A 23996-nucleotide genomic window follows, 5' to 3' on the forward strand; every position below is an offset into this window, starting at 1 on the left:
TCTGTCTTTTGTGCAGGCAGGCATGCTCAGCACACACATGCAGGCAAGATAGGCAGGGAAGTGCCTAGCTTGAGAATTCCACTGGGGCACAGGTGTGTTAGGCCATGAGTGCGGGGACTGAATTAGATGACCTCTTGAGGTCCCCTCCAGTCCTACAATTCTGTGATTGTAGGTGCCTAGCAGGTTGGTGGTGTCAGGACTTTGGCAGCTTGCACATAGCCATTGGCAGAAACTTGGGGGATTTTATGAGTGGAAAGAGGTGCCAACGGACTTCAGGCAGCAGCTGAGTGGTGGTTCTGTGAATGCCAGTGGTGCCTAAATGTAGGTCTTAGGCACGTAATGGGGCAGTTAGACAATTAAATGCCCCTTGTGAATCCAGCCCTTGGTGTGCTTAATATAACATCTCTTGCCATAAAAGAACAACAAATACGTAACTTTGATCACTTTGCTTGTTAACTTCAGTTGGAATTTTTGGGGCCCAGTACCTCTTAAAGATCAGGCCCAATCTCCTCATCCACTTCTGGAAAAGCGCCTAGAAGCCAGTGGAAACTGCTGCAATAAAATTAATACTATTAATAATTTGATGATCTGCAGGTAGTAACACCTGTGCTGGAGGGCCTTTTTCCATCCATTGAAGCTATGCAAAGAAAACTTGTTTCTGAGCTAAGTATATGTGATTCTTAGATCCATTAATTTTTACAGCATTAAAAAATGCAGATGGTAGAGAGGGGGATGACTGCCCTCTCCTGTTCATTTGGTATATGATAGCCTATGATTTTCATTCTTTTACTCCACTTGACTGAAGTGGAGATTGACAAGAAGATGTGAGGAACTAGGGGGTGGAAATGGGGGGTGGAAAGCCTGGGGAAATAGTTTTACTTTGTGTAATGGCCCATCCACTCCCAGCTGCCCCACCACCAGTTCCTCACATCTTCCTATCAATTGCTGGAACTGGGCCATTTTCATTACCATTACAAACAGATCTTTTTCTCTCCTGCTGATGATAGCTCACCTTAACTGATCACTTTCCTTATAGTGTGTATGGTAACACCCATTGTTTCATGTTCTCTCTGTGTGTGTGTGTGTGTATATATTCCTACTGTATTTTCCATTGCATGCATCCAATGAAGTGGGCTGTAGCCCACGAAAGCTTGTGCTCAAATAAATGTGTTTGTTAGTCTCTAAGGTGCCACAAGTACTCCTGTTCTTTATAAGCTCAGAAAGTTGACAAGGCTGGGGGCGGGGTTGCTGGAGCAGCAGAAACCACAATCTCATCTCAGCTCTGGGTGATTCACAGCCTGGTGCAGCCTGAAGAGTGTGTGACACCGACTGGTGGGAGTCAGGGGATGAATTGAGTGAGTACATCCCTGCTATAGCCTCCACCTGCAGGGCTACTACAGAGCCTCTCAGGAAACTAAAGCGGCCCTCTCCTGAAGAGGGATGAACGTAGCCCTGCCCATGTACAGCTGGGTACACTTTGCACAAGTTGTAGTAGTGTCTGCCACTGCTGCCACTTGCTGAACAGATGTGGGGTGTGCTGGCTGCTGAGAGAGCAACCTTTAGAACAGCATAGTGGACAGGACTTACACTCCAGTTATTACTTATAGCTCAGGCTCTTCGTCCAAAAACATCATGTGCCAGCTCTCTGTGTTCTAGGGCAACATTTAAAGACAGATGTTAAACAAACAAACAAAAACAAGTTTTCAAGGTTCTGGCTTTTCCTACTGAGAGCCCCAGGCTGAGCTCTGGACAAGGAGTTATGGTAAAAAAGTTTAGGGACAGATCCAAACTGAAAAGAAACTTTCCTGTAGGGACAGTGGTCAGCACCAGCTGCTTCCAGGGAGGCGCAAGAAGCAGTTATGGGATAACCAACTCCCACAGACAGCTTCTTCCTGACTCCCCTGAGCTAGAGGTGGGCTCGTGCCCTGAAGCACTTGTTTAGAATTGTGCAAACTGGAGCAGCCCCTTGGAAGCAGGGATTATCCACTCCACTGAAGACATCGGGAGGGGAATGCAAACTCAGTTCATTAGAGTCACTTCTTCTGTCATTCTGTGCAGCTTCCCTAGATTACATGCTGCAGCTCTCTACATAAGAGCAGCCATACTGGGTCAGACCAAAGGTCTATCTAGCTCAATATCCTGTTTTCTGACAGTGGCCAATGCCAGGTGCCTCAGAAGCATGTGCTATAGTGGTCTGAGCCCCAGCAAGGAATGAAGACCCTCTGAATTTTAACCCAGCTCTGTCACTGATTCCCTCTGTAGCTCTTGACAAACCCCTTACCTCTTTGTTGCAGTTTCCCCATAGGGCTAAACCGCATAACTAGCTCACAAGGACATTGTGAGAATTCATCAATGGTAGAAAAGTGCTAAGTATCATTGTAGACCTGTATGTATGAGCAATGTACCCCAACTGCTTCCTGACCGTATCTTGATCTCACCCACCATACACCCCGCATTGGGAACATGGCAGACTGTATATGCTATGTGCCGTTCAATACCAAACTACTAGCATCCCCCTATACTCTGCATGCTACTCCCGATGATCAATAACTGACTTTTCAAACTCTCTGTATCGTTTATTTTTAAACATTTTCTAATAAACTTTTAAATCTGTTCTTTGTGCTTTTTGTATGCAGTAGTTAACAGAAGGGGGATGTCCCCCTGGAGTGCTGACAGTTGCTCTGTTAGAAGGTTCAGAGACTATAATGTGGTTCAAAAAGAACTAGATAAGTTCATGGAAGCTAGGTCCATCAATAGCTATTAGCCAGGATGGGCAGGGGTGGTGTCCCTAGCCTCTGTTTGCCAGAAGCTGAGAATGGGTGACGGGATGGATCACTTGATGATTACCTGTTCTGTTCATTCCTCTCCATAAATAAGGCACTTAACAGCACAGGAGGTTTCAAACAGAGTTACTATGGAAGGGATCACACAGCTTTCCTAGATTTTAAGCAGGACTGGAGCCAGTGAATAGTCTAACAGCTGAGTTTCACACAGGAAGATCTTTTTCACTGCCTATTATTATCAGAAAGCTTTGAGACACTCTCACAGAGCTGGGACCAAGCATTTAGGTTTTGTGAAATACAGCAGTTATAAACTCTAGTGTTAATATAAGCAGGCTTCTGCTATATGCAAGATCAAGCCATTAGAAGCTACTTTTCCCTTCCTGTTCCAACTTCAGAGGACTCAGATACTGATCCTGTGTCCCACAATGCATCAGAGCACTCACATGTACAAATTAAAATCAGTGGAATTACCCTTGTGCTTCAGAAGGTCTACCAACATGCTTAGAGTAATACGGACATGCTAAAGTGCATTGTTGGATTGGACGCATGGGGTCCAAATCCGCAAGACACCATGTGCCCTCTTACTTCATTCAGCAGGATTAGAGCACATTTAGCACCTCACAGGGTCAGAGCTGTGGTTTCTGCTTACTATACACAGGTCTGCTTCAGTTGTATTTCTCATCTCCCAGGTGAGCCCCAATACTGGCCACAGTCTCACCCTTCAGTTCTTCTGCACATCATAAGTGATAAACAAATAAAAGGAAAAAAAAATAAGTGCATGTGCAGGCCTTTCCCCTTGATAGGGAGTGTTCCTGAGCATCAATTTAAGAAGTCTTCCATGTAGGTTTGGCCTTTGGTTTTCAGTCAAGGCAGTGCAGTAAAAGTCATAACTTACACCAGATCACCAGCAGAGGGCAATCATTCCTCACCTCACATCAGCAGCTGAATTACTTACTGATGGAAAAGTTAAAGCAGCCTAAAATTCGCCACCCGTAATCCCAATCTCAATTGAGATGCATGGTTCCTCTTCCCACCTGTTCAGTGAATGGAAGAAAGTTGCCCTTCAGTGCTGACAGTAATATTTCTTGTAGCTCACTCAGACGAGCATGCTCTAGAATGATGTGTTCCTGCACATCCAGCCTCCCAGACACCTTTCTGATTCAACCAGCCTCCAGCACTCAGGCCTGCCTCAGTGACTCTCTGCCCATAGCTTCAGACATTTTTGTTTCAAATTGATACTGCAGCACATGCATCCTAATTGCCTACCTGTGCGTCCGGCCCAGGGACAATCCTGTTGCTTGATAAGTAAGGGTTGCGTTTTGAGCAGTTTACAGTAACAGAACACAGATACAGCATTTTCCCATTCTCAGAAAATTGTCAATTGACACTTAGCATGACTGTTGAAGAATATCATTACCTGGCTGCTGTGTGCTAAAAGAATAATATGCACAGTAAATGCAGTGTCACTTGTCAAATACTAACCTGTCTTGCAATGCTCGGGGTAAGCCCAAATATGAAAACTCCTGTTGAAGCTGGAAAGAGTGTCCAGTGGCTAGGGCCCTACTCTAGGAATTAAGAGACCTGGCTCCAATCTCCTGCTCTGCCACAGACTTTTTATGTGACCTTGGGCAAGTCACTTAGCCTTTCTCTGCCCCATCTGTAAGAGTGGGGATAACAGTACTTCCCACATCCCAGGTGTTGTGAGGGTAACTACATTAAAGACTGTCAAGTGCTTTGAAATAGGATTAGAGCCGATACTGTATCAAGATGGTTTTCGAGATTGCCTGAACAACAGGGCTTGATGAAATTTGCTGCTTTGGGTCTTTCTTAGCCTGGAAGGTCTTGCTTAGAATAGAATCTCTCTGGGACAGGGACTAGGTATCCACAGGAACGTGGGAAGCCTCTAGCAAGTACCAGATTGCAAATAAGTACTACAGCTACTAACAAACTGACTCCAACCAAGCCTCCAGATCCGAGTGCCCCTAAACTTGGAGTGTGTTTGAAACCCAAATCCAGATACAAATGTTGCAAGTTATAAGATGAACCAAGGCTCCATATCCAGACACTCCTGAAATGTGAGGGGTTCAAAACTGGGCCTGCGTTTTGCTGCCTGAGCCCATGTGTAGTTTCAGTTTGCGTTGGGCTCATTTCCCAGATTATCATGTGCAAACTGCGAAATTCAAAGCAGAAAGGGAGTACAACTTGCCACATTCCACCTGGCTGGGGAGGGTGGGGGAGACAATACTTGTCTTTGCTATAGAGGGGTGCAGACTCCCCGAGGCCCCACCTGGGCTCCCTAAGAACCTTGTGATAGTTTCAGGCTGGCAACATTTCAGGCTGGTAACAAAACATTCCCACAGCTGCAATATGACCAGCCAAGATTTTTAGCCTAGGCTCCTAAGTCCATATTTAAGGACCCAAATAAGTGGGCTGATTTTACAATGTGTGCTGCTGGGGGGCTCCATAATTCTGAAAATCTTGGCTACAGTCTTTCTACATACAAACTTCCTACTGAGAACAGTGGGTGTTACCCAGGTGCAAACGGTGCAGGATCAGGCTTTCAAATTGCTTGTTCAAATGGTTTTGCTAAAATATGCCCATTCAATCCTTTATCCACTGTAATGGTCTAGTCCAGCATGATGATATTAGCAGGTGCCATTTTCTCTCATGCACCAAAACCAGCTCTTGGCCAGACATGTTATCCAGCAGTTCTTCACTAGGGCTTTAGTGTGACCTCTCCTGGAATATTTTGAAATAGAAAAATAGTTATTGCCAGATAGGAAAGTTAGTTGTCGACTTATGGTATGGTTGGGGGCTGAAAGAGAAAAATTATAGATGAAAGAAGAGTCTGGGCACCTCCTTATTGTAAAGATACTGAAACTGGAGGAAGTTCAGAAAAAGGCAACAAAGGTGATCCAGAGGGCTAGAAAACATGAGTCAGAAGGGAAGATTAAGGGCATGATGTATGTGTGCAGGATATATGTGAGCAGGGAGGGACACAGTAACAGGGTACCTGAAAGATGCAAATACCAAGGAAAGAGGCATAGACGCAATCACCAAGGAAAGAGGCATAGGCGCCAACTCCATGGGTGCTCCGGGGCTGGAGCACCCACAGGGAAAAAATTAGTGGATGCTCTGCACCCATTGGCAGCCAAGCTCCCCTCCCCCTGCCCGAGTGTGCCGTGTCCCAGCCACTCTGCCTACCTCCCAGTGCTTCTCGCCCAGCCACTGCCAAACAGCTGTTTGCATGCTCAGGGTGGGGGGGCGGTGGCACGGGAACATGGTATGCTCAGGGGAGGAGGCGGGGAAGAGATGGGGCCGGGGCTTGTGGAAGGGGTTGGAATAGGGGTAGGGAGGGGGCAGAATTGGGGCAAGGACTTTGGAGAAGGAGTTGGAATGAGGCAGGACAGGGATGGGAAGAGGCAAGGCAGGGGCAGGGCCTCATGGAAGAGGTGGCATGGGGGTGGGGCTGGGGCAAAGTGGGTGTTGAGCACCCACAGAAAACGGGAAGTCGGCACCTATGGAAAGAGGAATTATTTAGTGTCGTCCATGGGGAAACAATTCCCAGTTATGGGATGAAATTAAGGATGGGAGAATTTTGGCTGACAGTCACTGGAAACTGAGAGGGCTGTGCTCCCAATGGAAACCTCACATAAAAGCAATGAAGTACATGCTGCAGGGAACACTCCTGCATTGGCAGAGAGAGAGACAACAGGAGCTAGCTGGTCTTCCCCAGCTCTGCTTCATGAGAGCTATTCCATATGGGCAGCGATTAAGATCTGCACTCTATCTGAACTCTGTAAAGCCACAGGCGAGGAGTAATTTAAATCAATGCTCTCTGCTGTCCCTCCATATGTTCAATGCATGTCGCTCTGTGAGGATACAGCTTAGTTGCTCAGGGACTCACAGAACGACATTTCCGCATTGTCTCAGACGGAAGCACAAGTTTGCTTTGGCCCAGCAATGATGTCATGCAAACACGCTGTCATTGCCAGTGCTCTGCAGAGACCCCTGACCCTGCTCTCCATCCTCAGGCACAACCATCTTTCACTCCCGCGGGAGTGAAGAATGCAGGGTCAGAATGTAGCTGTGCACGCTCAAAGCAAACATTTTAAATCAGAGCCCCACTAGACTGAGTTGGGGGTGGTTGGAGCACGGAGACAGCATTGGCCAGTGGCCAGAGACTGCAAGTCAGTTAGACTTGGGTTCCATGTAGGGTGACCAGATATCCCGATTTTACAGGGACAGTCCCGATTTTGAGGTCTTTTTTTTTTTATATGGGCTTCTATTACCCCCACCCCCATCCCAATTTTTCACATTTGCTGTCTGGTCACCCTAGTTCCATGGCTCATTTGCCTGCTGATTTGCTGTATGATCTTGAGCAAGTCATCTTCCTCTGCCATTCAGTTACTTCCTCCATAGAAAGTAGGAAATGAAACTACCTCAACCTCTGTAATCCACTGAGATTTCCAGAGGGGATGTACTCAGGATTAAAGGTAGAAGCACCCAGGTTAGTGCAGTAATTGCCTTGTTTTGCTACAGCTGCAGCCTTTACAGTCCAGTATGGCTAAATAGCACAGGATTTATTTCCTTAGGTTTGCTGGTATCACACACACACAAAAAATATCTATTCCTACTTCCCTGTCCTCCCAGGAAGGACAGATGCAGGTGATTGAATAAATGAACCATGTAGCATCTCTGAATTGCTTTATGCCTTTTCCCATGGGTGTTCTCTCAAGTTTCTTAGACATTTCTGGAGACTAATTTATCCACACACCAGGTATGGCACAAGTGTCCTTGCACTGCCCCAACTCTGCTTACAAGCCCCAAGCATCTAGGAATGAAAGCGTCATTAATTCTCCATGGCCTGTTCAGTATTGATCACCAAGCTACGACTGCTAACATAGGCGCCAACTCGTAGGCTGATAGGGCTTTCCCAATTCGCCTATGAACACTAGGCCACCAGAACTTGTCTGAGACCATTCAACTACTAATCAGATATTGATAGCATTCTTCGGCTCCAATGTGTACTAGATCTGGATCAGGTGACTTACTGATGGAAAGCTTAGCACCTCACTACCCAATTCTCTGAGTATCCAACGCCCTTGGTCTTACAGGCTTAAGGAAGGAGGAAGAGACACAAGCTCAAGAGATATAGACTGAGCTATCAGGCCCCTCCCCCAGAGTTAATAAATCAGATCCCACAAAGGAGCTTTGTGTTTTCAACCAATTTAGTCCATGTAAGTGATTCAAAGAACAAGAGGGAGTGCTGAGTGCAATGCATCTACAGGGTCCCCTGTGGGGAGTGGGGGATGTTGGGGACACTGCACAGTAGCCCGTGCTGTGTACTATGCAGGAGTGGGCTGCAAATGGAGAATCATTTTAACCAACTTTGTCTTGTCTACAGCAGTCAGTGCCTTGGTTGTTTGTGCAGAGTGGATGCAAAAAGAAAAAAATCCTCCAAAGGTTAGTGATCAAAACTGGATTTGCCATAAACTTTAAGTTGGAGGGTGAAGGGGAAAGGGAACAAGTGATGCAAAATAGTGATTGTGTTTTGCCCCTGAAGAAATGATGCCTGTATGGACTGGCTGACTGGAGTACGTGCATCCCCTATAAATGTTTCTATTGTTCCTCTTTCTGAGCATGCAGCTTCTCCCAGCACCTGGCGATGGTAATCCCACCAAAATGCGAGGCCCATTCCAACCTGGTGGTCAGCTAGGGATTGCTTCAGATAAGGAGGTGTGATTGTAGAACTGCACTAAGAGATATTGACCTTGGATATAAATCTTATTTGGTTTGGCATCTTGCCTAACATGTAGCTCTGTTTGGATCACTATACCTGTGTAACCCAGGCTTGCTCGGTGTGGTGCTCTGTCCACTAATGGCACCTAAACCATTTAGAGACTGAGTCTGCTACAGGCTTGGTAGGCAGTAGCGTCTCGTACACTAAGCTTCAGTAGATCCCAGGTTTGATCCTACCCGCTGACAACTGGGCCTGTTGGCTTTGCACCAGGCGGAGAAAAATCAAAGTATAAAGTTGTGAGGACTGCAGGCCATTTGTTAACCCTCAGTGGCTGAAAAACAGATATAACACCACATTTTGTGGCTACAATCTGACCCCAACCCTAACTGCCTCATTCAATAACCTGCTGCTAATTATTGTGATTGTATTGCTGAACCCCAAATCAGTTTCAAGAGCTAGAAAACAATTTTTTATAGCTGGATCTGCAGAAGTACTAGCAAGGGGATACATAGTATTTCAAACCCCTTTTCACTGTGTGCTTTCAATGTGTGATCAGGACATCTACAAACTGTCACTTTGTTAGTGGTCCCAAGTCACACAGCTTTGGGATCATGGAAGAGGCCTGATGAGCCCTCACCCCTGTTCAGGAGACCCCCAGCCCCTTTCTTTGAGCTGGGGTTGGCCTTCAAAGGGTCACACTCTTCTCCTTGGAGCTGGGCTGTAAGTTAGCGAGCGGCAGGGCCTTAGCCAGCATCACCCTCAGCTGGCCCCTGTTCCCCAGTCAGAGAGTTCCCAGGCTGGCCTTTTCCTGCTTGTGGCTGCCCAGCGGTGAGGGAGGAGGAGGCAGCATATAGACTGATCCTCTTCCTTAAAGCTCATCCCAACTGGTTGGGTGAGAGGGGAGCCTTGCACCACACTCTCTGCAAGGCTCCTGACCCTGGGCCCTTAAACAGTTACAGGATTTCTTCCCCAAACACCACTTATTCTCATGGCCACGTCCTCTCTATTATTATCTTCTAAGTCCTTCTATACACACACACACACACACACTCTCTCTCTCTGAAAGGGTCATGCCATGTGAAAGGTGGACTGACTCCAAGGCATCTCTACCCTTCCAGGGCAGATGACCCCAGTCGCAGCTACCAATTATGTCTGCTCATTGTATTGGGTGCAGGAATAAGGGCACAAGGAGTCTTCCTCTCCCCTGCAACACATGATTGCATCCCTCTGCATTTAGGGATGCACAGGGACTGTTCCCTTCTGGTGCTCCTGGAGGAACAAGTCACCCCAAAGTAAGAAGGGAGATGGTGCCCTGCATTAGCCAGGGTCATGCAGCACATGAACCGAACCTAAAGAACCGAACAGCACATGCACTCCATCTCGCCCACAGCAGCTGTCATGCAAGAGGATGTTTGCTAACGATCAGTTTCCCCTGGGGTGGTCAGGCTCCATGCTGCTCACAGCACAGGACAGTGTGTAAGCTGTGAAGAAGGGTGGTCAGCACAGCTTGGAGCCCGGGAGGGGCACCCAGTGTCCTGAGCACTTTCCCGCAGTTATATAGGCAGATTACATCTCTTGATGGGCACAAGAGTAGTAAAACCTGCCTGGCCAGTCAAAAACCAGGCAGGTGGCAGCCCTATTTTCTTCTTTTTTGTGAGGCACGTACAACTTCACACATGCCCAGCTTGTAACTAGCAGCCACGCACATCGCAGCCGGCGCATGGGTCCCCCTCTGCATGTTCAGGAAGCCAGACCCTCACCTGCCGGCTGCCAAAACCACAGCAGCCCCCAGCACCGGGAACCAGGACCTGTCACCCAAGGGTGAGGCTCACCAGCAGTGAGGGGTAAGGTAAGGAGCGGGGTGGGGTAAGGCAGGGGCTGATGGGAGGGGCTCCCTCCAGGGCTGAGGCTTCAGGCAAAGAGCAGGTGTAGGGGCTTCTTGGCCGGGAGTGTGTGGTCAGGTGAACCTCTCCCTACAGACACTTTAAATGACACTCCACAGCCCCCAGGCAGGAAGCATTTTGCAGAGCATAACTTACAGTCTAACCCCATTTATCCGACGCTCCATTATCCGGCTCTCCATGTTAACCAAACCACCACTGCATACAGGTGCAGAAGTGGGAGATCTCCCCTGTAGCCACTAGAGGGCGCTGCAGCCTTGCATTTTTCCCATTCTCTAGCTCGGCTGTTCTCAAACTTCATTGCACTGTGAGCCCCCCTCTGACAACAAAAATTACTATGTGACCCCAGGAGGGGGGACCCAAGCCTGAGCCCACCTGAGTCCCACTGCCCCGGGTGGGGGAGCCACAGCCCAAGCCCAATTGTCCTGGGTGGGGAAAGAGTCAAAGCCAAAGCCCAAGGGCTTCAGTCCCAGGCAGGGGGCCTGTAACCTGAGCCCCCGGCCCAGGGCTGAAACCCTCAGGCTTCAGCTTTGGCCAGGGCGGTGGGGCTTTGGCTTCAGCCCTGAGCCCCAGCAAGTCTAGCGCCAGCCCTGGCAACCCCATGAAAACAGGGTTGTGACCCACTTTGGGGTGAGAACCGCTGCTCTAGCTTAGCTGAATTTTTGGTGCTCGGATCAGGCCCTGGTCCCACTTGGCTCAGATAAATGGGGTTCTGCTGTAGTTGTCAAGCAGACTTACAAACAATGCTAGTTTTATTTGTCAGTAGACGGCACACTTTATACTAGCCAGCTACAGACAACACCTAATGCTGCTCCTTTTTTAAGAGTCTTCTCCTAGCATCAGTGACCCAGTCTGACTAGTGGGGCTGGCTGAGCAGACGTGTGGTCAGAATAGCTTGGCTCAGACTCTTCTCCATACAGCAATGTTTTGTATGGGAATTACAATCTTTGTGTGGGCTGAGCTGTCTCCTTTCACCCTCCAAGCCAGTAGTTTGGTTATGCTCGCTATGAGTATAAAGAAGAAGAATGGCTCAGTGGTTTGAGCATTGGCCTGCTAAACCCAGGGTTGTGAGTTCAACCCTTCAGGGGGCCATTTAGTGAACTCGGTAAAAGTCTGTTTGGGGATTGGCCCTGCTTCGAGCAGGGGGTTGGACTAGCTGACCTCCTGAAGTCCCTTCCAGCCCTGATATTCTATGATTCTCCTCTATAGCATTATACAGCAGTGGAACTCAGCAGCAATGTTTTGTTGGGACAGTCACTTGCCAGTACCACATATAACTGATAAATGCAATTTTTTCTTTGTGTGCCTGTTAAGCAGGGGCAGCTCTAGGGATTTTGCCGCACCAAGCACGGCAGGCAGGCTGCTGTCCACAGCTTGCCTGCGGAGGGTCCGCTGGTCCTGCGGCTTTGGCAGACGCTCTGCAGGCACGCCTGGAGAAGGTCCGAAACCGCAGGACCAGCGGACCTTCCGCAGGCAAGCCGCCGAAGGAAGCCTGCCTGCCACCCTTGCGGCGACCGGCAGAGCGCCCCCCACGGCTTGGCGTGCTGTTAAGCTAGAGAGCACCAAAGCAGTTAACAGTGGTTGTGAGCATGGAATCTTTCAATTTGTAAAAAATAAAAATAAAATAAAAAATTAAGGAATTCTTGTTATATTGTCATTCAAAAGCCTATTTACATCACACACCTGGTGTCAGCTGTCCCATGATGGATCTGATGCTGGGATGAGTGCTGGAGCTGGTGGAATGAGATGGAAAGTGTTCTGTCCTCTTGTCACCTATTCCTCTCTGCACTCAGCTGAAGATTAGTCCTAGCTGGTTTCAACTCCCAGCAGTCTCAGTTCTATTGTTAAACCAGGCTGACAATTTTCATTTTTTTAACGTTACGTTTATTTTCAGTTCACGTTTTGAGAGAGTGCTGAGCTATATTGTTAAAAGAGCAATAACCACAGTGAAAACAATAACACAGAGCTGCCATGTACATCCTTGTGATGGAATAGGCATCAATATTGCTGAATCGCAGCCCTGCTCTGTGTGTTTGCCAGTGTATCATGTTGTTTGTTACAATGAAGTGTTTTCACCTCTGGTCCAGCTTTACAAGTGAGAAAGATGGCTGGTTGGTAAATGTACCTTTTGGCCACTATGAAAGCTAGAGGGTAGGCTAAGACCACATACAACTTAAAATATCTCTGGTAATTGGCCATATGTGGCCTAATGTTTTTAAGATGCGATTATTTAATAAACCAGCACTGCATTCAGCATGAAATGGCAAGGGCTGATCTTTAGGGAGCGTGGAGAGCAGTCACTGGAGCAGTGCAACTCAACTCCAGCTTTTCACCTCCATGCCCTTTCTCCTGCACACTGTTTTCAAGGCAGCAAGCTGGCATGTGTTAATTGGCCATTTATAGCTTCATAGGCGGGCTGGGCACAGTGTCAGCTGCTATGCTGGTCCATGCCAAAATGTACAAGACGAGAATGAAGGATCATTGCTTCTCAAAAGGTTTGATGCTTTCAGGAATTGTTTCACGAGATGCTTTTAGCACAGCTGTAAAGCAGAGTCTGTACCCATATGAACCGTAAGCCATTTTCATTACACTTGGCACAGGCTGTTAAAAGTCTGTTTTGTGCAGAAAAAGCCTCCTGTTTCAGATAATGAGATCTCTGATTAAAGTTATCAGCTGTATGATTAAAAAAATTCTATTTCCCTCCTGTGGCAGGGCCACCTTACCCCATCTGGTTTCAGGCAGGCTGCTGCCTCAGTTTCCCCTCACTCAGGCTGGCTCTCCCCACCTAAGAAGGACTCACTGCCACACCCATGTCTCTTTCTAGGCCCAATTTTAGCCTTCGAACACAAAACTTAGGAAAAACATTAGACAAAACCAGCTGCTCTGCCCACCCTGGCTCCAGCTCCCAGAGGCTCACTCAATGCTGGAAAAGAGGACAGACTCTTCCCACCAGTCCCCCTGAATCAGTGGCTACTGCAGGAGCCCACCTCCCTCCTACTGCACTTCCTCCACCCTTTATAGAAGACACCTGACCCTGTCCCAGCTGGTTGTGATAAACAAACAGGGCTGACAGCCCCCAGCCCTTAAAGGGCCAGGCCACCCTGTTCCACCTCCAGAACCAGGAAGTACCAGAAGAAATCTTACGTGGAAGTTCGTTCTCATAAGCCTAATTCTGAAGGCTGGAGCAGTTCAGATATGATTCATATAACCATCCAAATCTTCTGGCTAGGTTTTTATACCACATCCATCACAATGGTATTCAAGTATCAGAGGGGTAGCTGTGTTAGTCTGGATGCATTCACTTCGTCGGATGCATTCACCCACGAAAGCTCATGCTCCAAAATGTCTGTTAGTCTATAACGTGCCGCAGGACTCTTTGCTGCTTTTAATGGTATTCAAGTGAACACACACAGGCAGTGTTATGTTTTTCATTTCCCCATAATGTGAACGGTGAACGGTACTTAAGAGAACAGTAAGTGAAGTTAAAATAGCAGACTTTACGTTTCATTGTGAAGGCACTGAACTCCTTGTTCATTCTGACCTCTTCCAGAAGTCAGTTCCACAGTACAGAGCCAGTTGTGCCAGAAATCTGCATCCTGTGTAATTTTTGGATGCTTAAACCAGATGAATCAAAGAGCCAGCACCTTAGAGAGTCCCCAAACACACACTTCTGTGGTAGCATAGTATAGATATAAGAAACTATTGACATTTAGAACATGAGCTTCTTGGAAACTGGACCATCTTTCCCTTTTATTTTATAAAGCACTAACCTCCACCAATCCTTATATTATCAGATTTGTAGGTAATCCTGCCCTTTTCTGCCTAGAGTGAGAATATTCAGACACTATGCGATGGGGTTATTTAGTAACTTCTGAGGCAGTGTAGAAAACAGTAAGTAGACTCTTCAAAGCATGCTTTGAACCATGGTGTTCACCCTGAAATTTTCTGGGTGCAGCTCTTCATTGGTGCAACAATGAGGTATTAAAATGACATATTTCAAAGTTGTTCTTACAGGGTATCTGTCCAAAGCATAAACAATTTATGCAGATTTACTAAAAAGTCATCCTTATTTTCAATGCAGGCTTAACCAGAGTCACACTCAACCATTCACGGATCCCTTTACCCAGCCTGTCCTGCCATAATGCATAAGCTCTAGCAAACAAGGGTCTTTTCAGACAAAATTTTGCTTATTTGAATAAGCAAATTCTAGCCTTTCAGTTTAACGAAGTGAATACTATAAATAGTGATTCCACCGTCCACAGTTTCCAGCATGTAATTTTCAAGGCTGATTCCCCACTCTGGCACTTCGAGTGCAGAAGGTGATGGACTGCAAGGAATACTGGCCACTCCAGGCTTTTATTAAACTCCCAAGGTTACAGCTTTTTTCTGACCTTGGATGGGTAGATGCTGCCACCACCCAAGTGCAAAAACCCCATTTTTGGAACCCAGGAAGGCACACTTGGGAATTTCTTCCAGTGGGGTACCCTCAAGCCCTTTCACCCCCCCTCTGGGAAAGAGGGGAGAAAGAAAACAAAGGAAATCAGCGGTTGCCACCAGCTAATTAAACAACATGTGCACAAACCTCTTAGGGACACAAAAATCTAATTCTGTTCTTAAAAAAGGTACATTTTATGAAAAACAAAAAGAAAATACATCTGGAACTTAGGCTTTGTGCTAGGGTTAAAAAGAATTACAAGGATTAAGCATCAAGATAGCTTCTTGACGTCCAGCTTAAAGGTTACAAGCAAAACAAAAGCATTTGGGGTTAGCATAAGAGGAGTCCACAAGCCATAAAGAAATAAAAGAGATAAACCTAATTGCATCTTCCTAGACATTTCCTGATCTACTTACATATCTGGGGTTCCAAATGAGTAGTTTCTAGGTTTGATTGGATGATTTTCTATACCTGACCCAAAGCTTTTTACAGCATAGTTTTAGCCCTGTCTCACCTCTGTCCCCTCTCTCAAGAGAGCAACAGAGACAGACAGACAAAGGGAAAGTCCCCCCCCCCAAATTTTAAAAGTTCTAGCCTTCCCATTGGCTCTTTTGGTCAGGTGCCCACTCCTTTTCTTTTACCTATGCAGGGAGACTTTTTAAACCTTTGCAGGTAAAGCAAGTAGAGAACTACTATCAAGAGGGATTCTACAGCTCACTGGCTGGCTGGGTGTCCACAAAAGGGAGCTACCCCCACTCATTTATCACAGTAATTAATGTAATTTTGTGGTCACTGTCTTCACAAAAATCTAAGATGCCTGCAGTTTGAGATTACTAGATTCACCAGAATTTTGTATTGTCTTAAAAAAAAAAAATCAAACGGTCTCTGAAATTGGGAGAGAATTTTACATGAATAAACACCACATGGTATATTGGTGCCCTTTTGAGCTCCCATTACAATCAGAGAAACCTGGATCAAGTCATTAATTATAGTAACAGGGCAACCACTTCCTGAGCATTCCCTCATGGCCAGAGCTTGCTCTGTAGGCATCCTGCCTCAGTTTACCCTCTTTAAGACTCCTTAAATAAACTCAACCAGTGCAGAGTCCTTAAAACATTCCCCTTCTAGATCAAATTTATTTATAGAATTTTAAAACAAACTCACTCCTGGGGCTTCTCCCCTTTCTGGTTCTTCCCTGATTTTTGCAGGCCACTCTCAGCCCTACCTGTTTGAAGTCTTTTCTTCTTGGTGTCTCAAACTCACTCCTCAGTCACTTTGCTTTGCCAAAATTTCCTCTTTTATAAGCCCAGGTGCCTTCCCTTGAGCTCAACTGGGCAGCAGGTAATCAATCCCAGCTGCGCTGGACCCCCCTACCCCTCATTCCTTCTCCAAGGGCCCAGTCACACTGTGATACTGCTCATAAGCAGCATTGTACAGTATTCCTATTGTAGATTCCAAAAGGTTCTGTTGCTTTGAAGTTGCTCAAATTTAGATTTGTCTTAGATGAAAACTGACATTATAAATCATCACCAATAGTGTGATTGACAACAATCCTGTTTATAATACCACTCGCCATAGCTCTGTTCAAGGGCTCCATAGTGCCTTATATAGGAAATAGTTACTAGGGTGCCACACAATCATATTAAAAAGTAGGGTTTAAGTAAATCTTTTGCATAACTTCAATGCTAGCGCCAGAATAGCCCACTTAATGCAGTTCTGCGATGGGGCCAAGACTCTTTATACAGAATTGCAACAAAAAAGGAATTCCTACAGTTTTAAAAAAATTGAAAGTAGATCATGAACAGTATTAGGGATGACTGAAGAATTCGTCTACACAGTATTTACAGAGATCTGAGATTGTCAGCGTCCATTATGGAGGTAAGGACCTGATGAACAACCATTCTCTAGCTGGGTAGCGAGTTCTCCTCCTACAGTGAAAAGTAATTTTTTCTAAAGATTTCAGATATTCCCTGCAACTTTTGGATACACAAGGCTGTAATGTACAAGAGATCAGAATTGAGTTAGGCTACAGGGAGTAGCGATGCTGCTTATTCTTTTAAATAAAAAACTAAATGTTGTTCACAAAATGATTTTCACCATAAATATCATTTCAGATAGAAGTAGAAGTAATTTATAAATTATAAAGTCTATGTCATCCAGTCAGGGGACTGAACCAATACCATGTGATTTAAGTGGCCAATCACACATTATGAATAATTAATAATGGTGACGCTTATTGTGCCAATAACCCATAGTGTAAAATGCATGCACTAAAATGATTCAAACAATTATGAAAAGAGCATAGTTGTACAAATCACTACAGACCTAGCTGTGAATAGAAAAAAGGTCTAAAATAATCAGATAAACTATTCTTCCAAATAGGTCACTTTGCCATGGGTCTGACCATTAAGCTGATACATTGTATTCTATTGCAACAACTGCTCTATGGAACACAAAATAACCTAAGTGCAAATGTCTGTGAATCAGAACAATTCTGACCTCTTTCATTAGACTGAATAGCATGAATGACCAAGAAAACCCCAGCAAATAAAAAGTCAGAAGCACCAATGTAACATCAAGAGCAGGATGAATGTCACAGCTCAGTGACATTAAACTATGGATGAAATGCAACCTTAACTAAAATGAGAAGTTTGGTTAGATCTCATCCAGTAGAAAATAACCAACTTGCCTCCTTATAAAACTTCAAGAAGTATTCATGATAATTTACTGAATGAATTTCAAATCAAGTTCTGTTTTCAGTCACAGCTCACTCCATATCACAAAAAGAAAAATGACAGAACATTGTCAAGCAGGGAAGAATCAGACCTTAACTTTTATTATAGTTACATACATGAGAAAAACCCTGGTGTGTCATTGGCTGAAACAACTATGTGACAAGTTAGAGATATTTCCACTGTTTACCTCCTTACAGGTCGATAATACTGACATTTGGAACAATGTTAACTGATCAGATCACAAATCAAAATGGAAAATCCTGAGTAGCTGCAATGAGTTCCATGAAAATCTATTATTTATTTCTTTGAGGTTTCTATTTCAGACCCTCAAACTTCACCTCCCCATTAAAATGCTACTTCCAAAGGAAAAACTGATAAACTTTTGACATTCATCACCACAGTGAAGAGAGTCCCAGATATTTCTGATGAAGACATTCAGATTGTATGTAGCAACAAATATAAAATGGCTTCTTGTTTCAGTGAACTTGAAGATTTATTGTCCCTCCAGGAAAATACTGACATTGTTTGATCAATATTAACTCCTCAGGTCAGTAAATATGGAGGTTTAACAGAACAGAAGTAAATATTTGCTTATTCTATCAAGATACAGTGTTAAGAGTCGCTTCCCGCACTACTTGTTTGATCCTACAATCTTACTCACTCTGTTGTGTCCCAAAAGTTTTCCTCTCATTTGGGCCTCCAGCTGCAAGGTTTGTGCATCTCCTGCTAGATATTGGGCACGCTCAACTCCTGACTTCAGTGGCAACTGAGGGCACTCAGCCCATTGCAGGACTGAACCCAGGCAGGGTTTATATTCACACATATTATATACTCTTTCCTGGCAGCTAAGGAGGTGGGATATGGATACCACAAATGTTGGGTGCTATGAATAATGTTTCAGGACCTCATGGCTTGCTGAAAGGTATGCTAATAAACTGAACAAGGGTGACAAGTCATACGCTCACTGGGTCAAATTCACCTGGCATAAACAGGAGCAGCTCGACTAGAGGCACATCCACTGTCTCAGTCTGAATTTGGCTCATCATGAGTAAATGCGCTGAGCTTCCGTTGAGGTATATAAATAATTTTTTACACACTTTAAGTGATCTCTTCCTGTCCCTCCCTTATTTCTCCTTCAAGGACAATGTGCTGACATTTAAAAGTAGGGCACCCAAACGTTCAGCTCCAAGAACCAGGACATAGCCCTTCTCGCTGCTGGATGTTTGGGTGGTCACTTTCTTTGCATTCCAGGTGCCTTTTACCTCTGAACTAGGTTTCCCTTGCCTCACAATCTGTTCAGCTGACAGCCTGAACTGGGCTACTAAGCAACTAGAGTAACAATATTTAAAGCAGCTTAAGTACAGTAAATTCTTAACAATAAGAACAAGCAAGTTATTCAACTCTTAAACACCTAGCACAAGTTGTCATAAAGCTGAACCTGTCCCTAAATCCTGATTCCACCAATACTAGAAATGTTGGTTAGTAATATTAAATTCTGCATTAGTTAGTCTTTCATCCAATCCTCATAAGATTTTCCTTCACATCTCACAATATTTAATAGATTATTTTTCAAAAGGGTAAAAATAATTTGTAATGTGACAGTAGTGACATATGAACCCTCAGTAGTTTATCTTTTCACAAACAAAAGTAATGCCGTCATGCTGGAAAACAAAATGGCAGGATGACAAGAATAATATATATATTTTTTAAAACACTATTTACATGTTTTCCATTTTTTTCAATTTGATCTGGCTGATTAAATATACGTATATAACATTTATTCAATATACAAATTCTAGTTAGCTGATTAGTTATTAAGGTGCCCAGAAGTGTGGATGAAAACAGAACCTACAATAGATCAGTTGTGGTTATACTTATTTACAAAGTAGCGTTGTTTTTCTATTGACTTAGTAACCGTCCAAGGAAGCTGAAAGCAAAGGGCCTTGGAAAGATCTGAATATTTCTTCATATCTGAAGTGTATATACTTCATATATACACACTGTATATATACATATATATATATAGTGTAAGAATCGAATGCCACCAGTAAGGGGATCACCTTTCCTTGCTGGTCGGTCCCTATTGTGCAGCCTGCACAGAGGACCACCTCCAACAGCCAAACCACTGGTTTAAGTGACCACTTGAACGTATCTTGAAAGTTTCCAGTATGATTTTGTTCAAATTTTAGCCAAAGACCACCAATTTCTGTTAGAAAAATGATACAACAATACTCAGCACTTATATAGTACTGTGGCTATTCAAAGCACTTTACAAGCTTTGGCTAATTTACCTGCCCAACATCTATTTGAGCAAGGTATTATACCTATTTTGCAGATGGGAAATTTGTAATGGAGACATTAAGTGACTTGCTTAAGGCTACATAGCAAGTAAGTGGATCATAACTCAGTACTCCTGAATTTCCAATTCTCTCCTCTCTTGCAGACCACACTGCCAGTATTTGCTGGTCCTTTCAGCAGTTGCTTAAGACAGGTTTTGCTGCATTATGTTTTTTCAATTCATCCACCCATAGTTATGGTGCTGGATCGTCTAAAAATGGCAGACTTCAGATCCACATCTAGACTGCAAAAGGAAAGACTTGTTTATTTGAGGAACCAGATTAGAAGAATGTGCTTATTAGTGAAAATTCTCTTTCCCAATGAGACAAACAAAATGACCCATACACTGTGGGTCAAATTCTTTCCCCATTAATATTGCAGCCTCATTTTCTGTCCTGATGGCCAAATTCTGCCCTTAGTTACATTCTTCCAACCCCTATTTCCTGATTAAAGGCAGAATTTGGTCAAAGCTGTATTTAGGACTAATTACTGAAAGAGATGCCCTTACATTACTCCTTTCTGTATAGACAATACTCAGATGAAGAAGACCTCTGGTTCAACGTGTTTTGAACCTGCCAAACCAGGGGAGCATCTGACCATAATGAAGGGATTCCCCTTCATCCTTATTCCTTTAAGATATTATATATAAAAAAGGAAGTTGATTCAACTTCTGTTTGTAAACTTGTACAGTCATCTCTCCATTGTACATTGAAGTACCAAATAGGTCCCAGAAGTTACAAGGCAAGATTGTTAAGGCAGCATAAGAAACTCAATATTTCATTCACACCTCTTGATTCCTTTAAGTGTATTTCTAAGGTATCAAAAGGGGTTCCTGGTTTGTGCTCACCTTTTAATAAAAAGGCATTCATTATACCGTAAGAAACTGACATGTTCAATGACAGATCAAACCTTAACTACTGTTCACCGTAGGGTAATTGATGCATTATCAAAGACTTACAAAGAGATTAGCAGTGAATATCAGACATTGTTTCTTTACCACCTCTCTTTCTGAAACACCTCTGTTTGTACAATCTCATTAGGGTGTTCTGAAATACAAGCCCCATTGATATCATTGAGCTTATTGTCTGGGAGATCCTCAGGTTTCGTGCAAAGTTTCAGCGCCCTAGAGATGAAGACATCCAAGTCAAACTGAGCATCTGTTTCACTGTTTACATCCTTGGATTCTTTATGATGATGGTGAGGAGAAGAGAGCAGACTCTGTTCTTGAAGCTCTGGAAGAGGACTAGGGCATTCAAGCCCTGACTGTGTGCTCTTTACCCATTGAGCTATCTCTAGAAAGAGGTTAGATGGTTCTTCTTCCAGTGATAACTCTGCAGTGGGTGCTATAGTTGCTGTTTTCCAGTGCGACAAGTCTAAGATAAGTTTGGGCTCTGAGTAATGATGGGGTTTATTGTCTCTCCAGAGCAGTTTGTCCAAGTAGGAAGGTGACCCCACTTTGTAATCACATGATTTCCCATAATCAATATCAAACATTCGATCCATTGAGGAATGTGATTGCTCCAAGAATCTCTCTGAGCTGCTTTGAGAATATTTGCGTGGATCAACTTGTGCTTCTTCAGCAATGGAGTCAGATCCTGCGCGTGGGTCCCGTTGTACCTCATCTATATCATGGTATTTGTCATGTCGCCACTCCAAATCAGAAGAGAGACTTACTTGATACCTGGGAAAGACATTCTGCGATTAGATGGACAATTGTTGGCTTTGTTCTTAAGTAGGAGGAGTGTTTAAATAGATGTTCCCACCACTGCTGCAGCTTTTACCTTTCCTATGCTAAAGTACCTTTTATCCAAAATTTCAGGGGTCCAGATCCTGAAAGGTATTTAGGCACCTAACTCCCATTGATTGCAATGTGTTTTACAAAGTGGAATTAATTATACCTTCAAAAGCTATTGTGAAATAAATACATTTTACATATATGTTAAAGGCAGAGGGTTTAAGTGATTTTCCCAAGCTTATACATGCAAGCAGGGGCAAAGATGGGAATAGAAACTAGTAGACCAAACATCCAGTAATTCATCTAACCACTAGACATATTCTCTCGCCCTAGAACATTAGACTCTTGGACCAAAATTAGTGAGCTTTGGGGATCTACCTAGAAACACCTTTAAAAGACTTGTTTTTCAGAGGGCAGGTGTACTTTCTGAAAATCAGATTCCTTTACAGTGTCCCCTGTTGGGCCCAAATATCACTAATGACTTTTTAAAATCTTGCCTTGTGTTCTGAAATATTCTTCCCTATATCAAAGATCTCCAGACAACTAGGAGAACAGTCAGAGCCACTGCTTTAATGTGTCATACCAGGAACTATAAGAGCAAAGGGATAAGAGGGTGACAAACTGACCCTGAGATATTGATTTGCTACTTCAATGACCATAACTGACAAGGATCTAGTATATGCAGGTTTACACTGAAAGCATGTTTAGTGAGGCTCCCAAAATTACTCTTTACTTAGCTTAGCTTGTTTGCCCCCAGATGCTTGTTCACTCAGGCAGGGAAATTAATAACGTTGAACAGGACGGATTTTTAAAATTTTTATTTTTTAGTGATGGTGAAATGTGGTGAATTGACAGTTCTGGAGACTTGACGCCCGACCTGATATGACGCCTGGAAGGAGCAGCTGTGGGGATGTGAGTAGAGTTAGGTCTCTCTGGCCTATTCTGTCATTGACCTCTCTGCTTCGACTGCCAACAGAGCTGCCAGTTAGCAAATGTTTTTTGTGATAAAGGACACCTGTTCACTGGGAACGGAACCAAGACAACCGAATTCATTTCACACAGGCTGCTGAACTGTATCAGATGGTAACAATACTTAGTCACTATCCACCTGCTGTGGATTTGAATGTGCAGCCTGGATTTCAAAGGTTCCATAGCACAGTAAAAATCCTCTGAGCCAACCAGGCTCCCCAGGAAGGAAGGAGTTAAAACTGAAACATACATTTACCTTCTCACACCTCCTCACAATTCATAGCCTCTGTCATTAAAAGTCATCATTTGCCAAGAATTGCCGAAAAGTAGTAGCTGATATACCGCAGTTATTCCCTACTCAATGTATATGCAAATTGAATATAATTAACTTAGGTTTAAACAGAGACTGGGAATGGTTGGGCCATTACACTAATTGAATCTATTTCCCTATGTTAAGTTCTCCTCACACCTTCTATGGGGCATCTCAATTATCACTTCAAAGGTTTTTTTTCCTCTTGCTGACGACAGCTCATCTCAATTGATTGGACTCTTCCAGTTGGTATGCATGTTTGCACCTTTTCATGTTCTCTGTATGTATAAATATCTCCTGTCAGTGTGTTCCATTCTATGCATCCGATGAAGTGAGCTGTAGCTCACGAAAGCTTATGCTGAAATAAATTTGTTAGTCGCTAAAGTGCCACAAGTACTCCTGTTCTTTTTGAGAACCTGCAGTATCTCGGATAGCGCTACGTGGAAACTCTAGGCAAAGACTGACTTTTTAATGGCAACTTTTAAATTACACGGTTACTAACTAAAAATCACTGATGTATTAAAAGACCAGCTTCCTGAGCACAATAAAACTATCCTCCTGGTGTGTCACTTGTCCATATTTTTAAAACAAATACATCTTTATTTTCAGTCCAAAGCGTCACAAGTCAAAACTAGCAGCACTTTTTAAACAGCAGAAACAATGAAAGAAGGTATTCAAACAGCTGCTGTCTCATAAGCAAATGCCTTTTTTAGAAAAGATGACATTTCGAAAGATCCTTGTAATTCATTCAATTGTCTTGTTCATCTCATCTATTTTTATTTCCCTCAAGACAGGAATGGAAGGGAAATTATGTCTCCAGGAGGAAATCACATCAGTGATGGCTTACAAGTCTTAGCCCCACTTAGATAGCTTTCAGAGCCTCAAAATATAAAAGTGTTAATAATAGCCAAAGGATTGAGACATCATTTGCCTTGACAAACTTTTACTCCTGGAGAAAGAGTGTCTATGAAACTCCATGAAGAGATCATTAATCTTTGAGACACTCAGCAGCTTAACAGCACTACTTTGCAAAGCTGCAGTCACTGTA

General features: G+C 44.1%; 1 protein-coding gene across 1 annotated transcript in view; it reads right to left on the reverse strand.

Annotated features, from left to right (window-relative positions):
- Window positions 1-17387: 17387 nt before the first annotated feature.
- Window positions 17388-23996, reverse strand: part of MAPK4 (mitogen-activated protein kinase 4) — a 128039-nt gene continuing 121430 nt past the window's right edge. Inside the window, exon 6 of the mRNA XM_030567702.1 lies at window positions 17388-21615. Coding sequence (XP_030423562.1) covers window positions 20928-21615 — 688 coding nt within the window. The 3' untranslated portion in view covers window positions 17388-20927. The remainder of the gene's footprint in view (window positions 21616-23996) is intronic.

The sequence above is a fragment of the Gopherus evgoodei genome, chromosome 6 (genome assembly GCF_007399415.2).
Source record: "Gopherus evgoodei ecotype Sinaloan lineage chromosome 6, rGopEvg1_v1.p, whole genome shotgun sequence".
NCBI lineage: Eukaryota > Metazoa > Chordata > Testudines > Testudinidae > Gopherus > Gopherus evgoodei.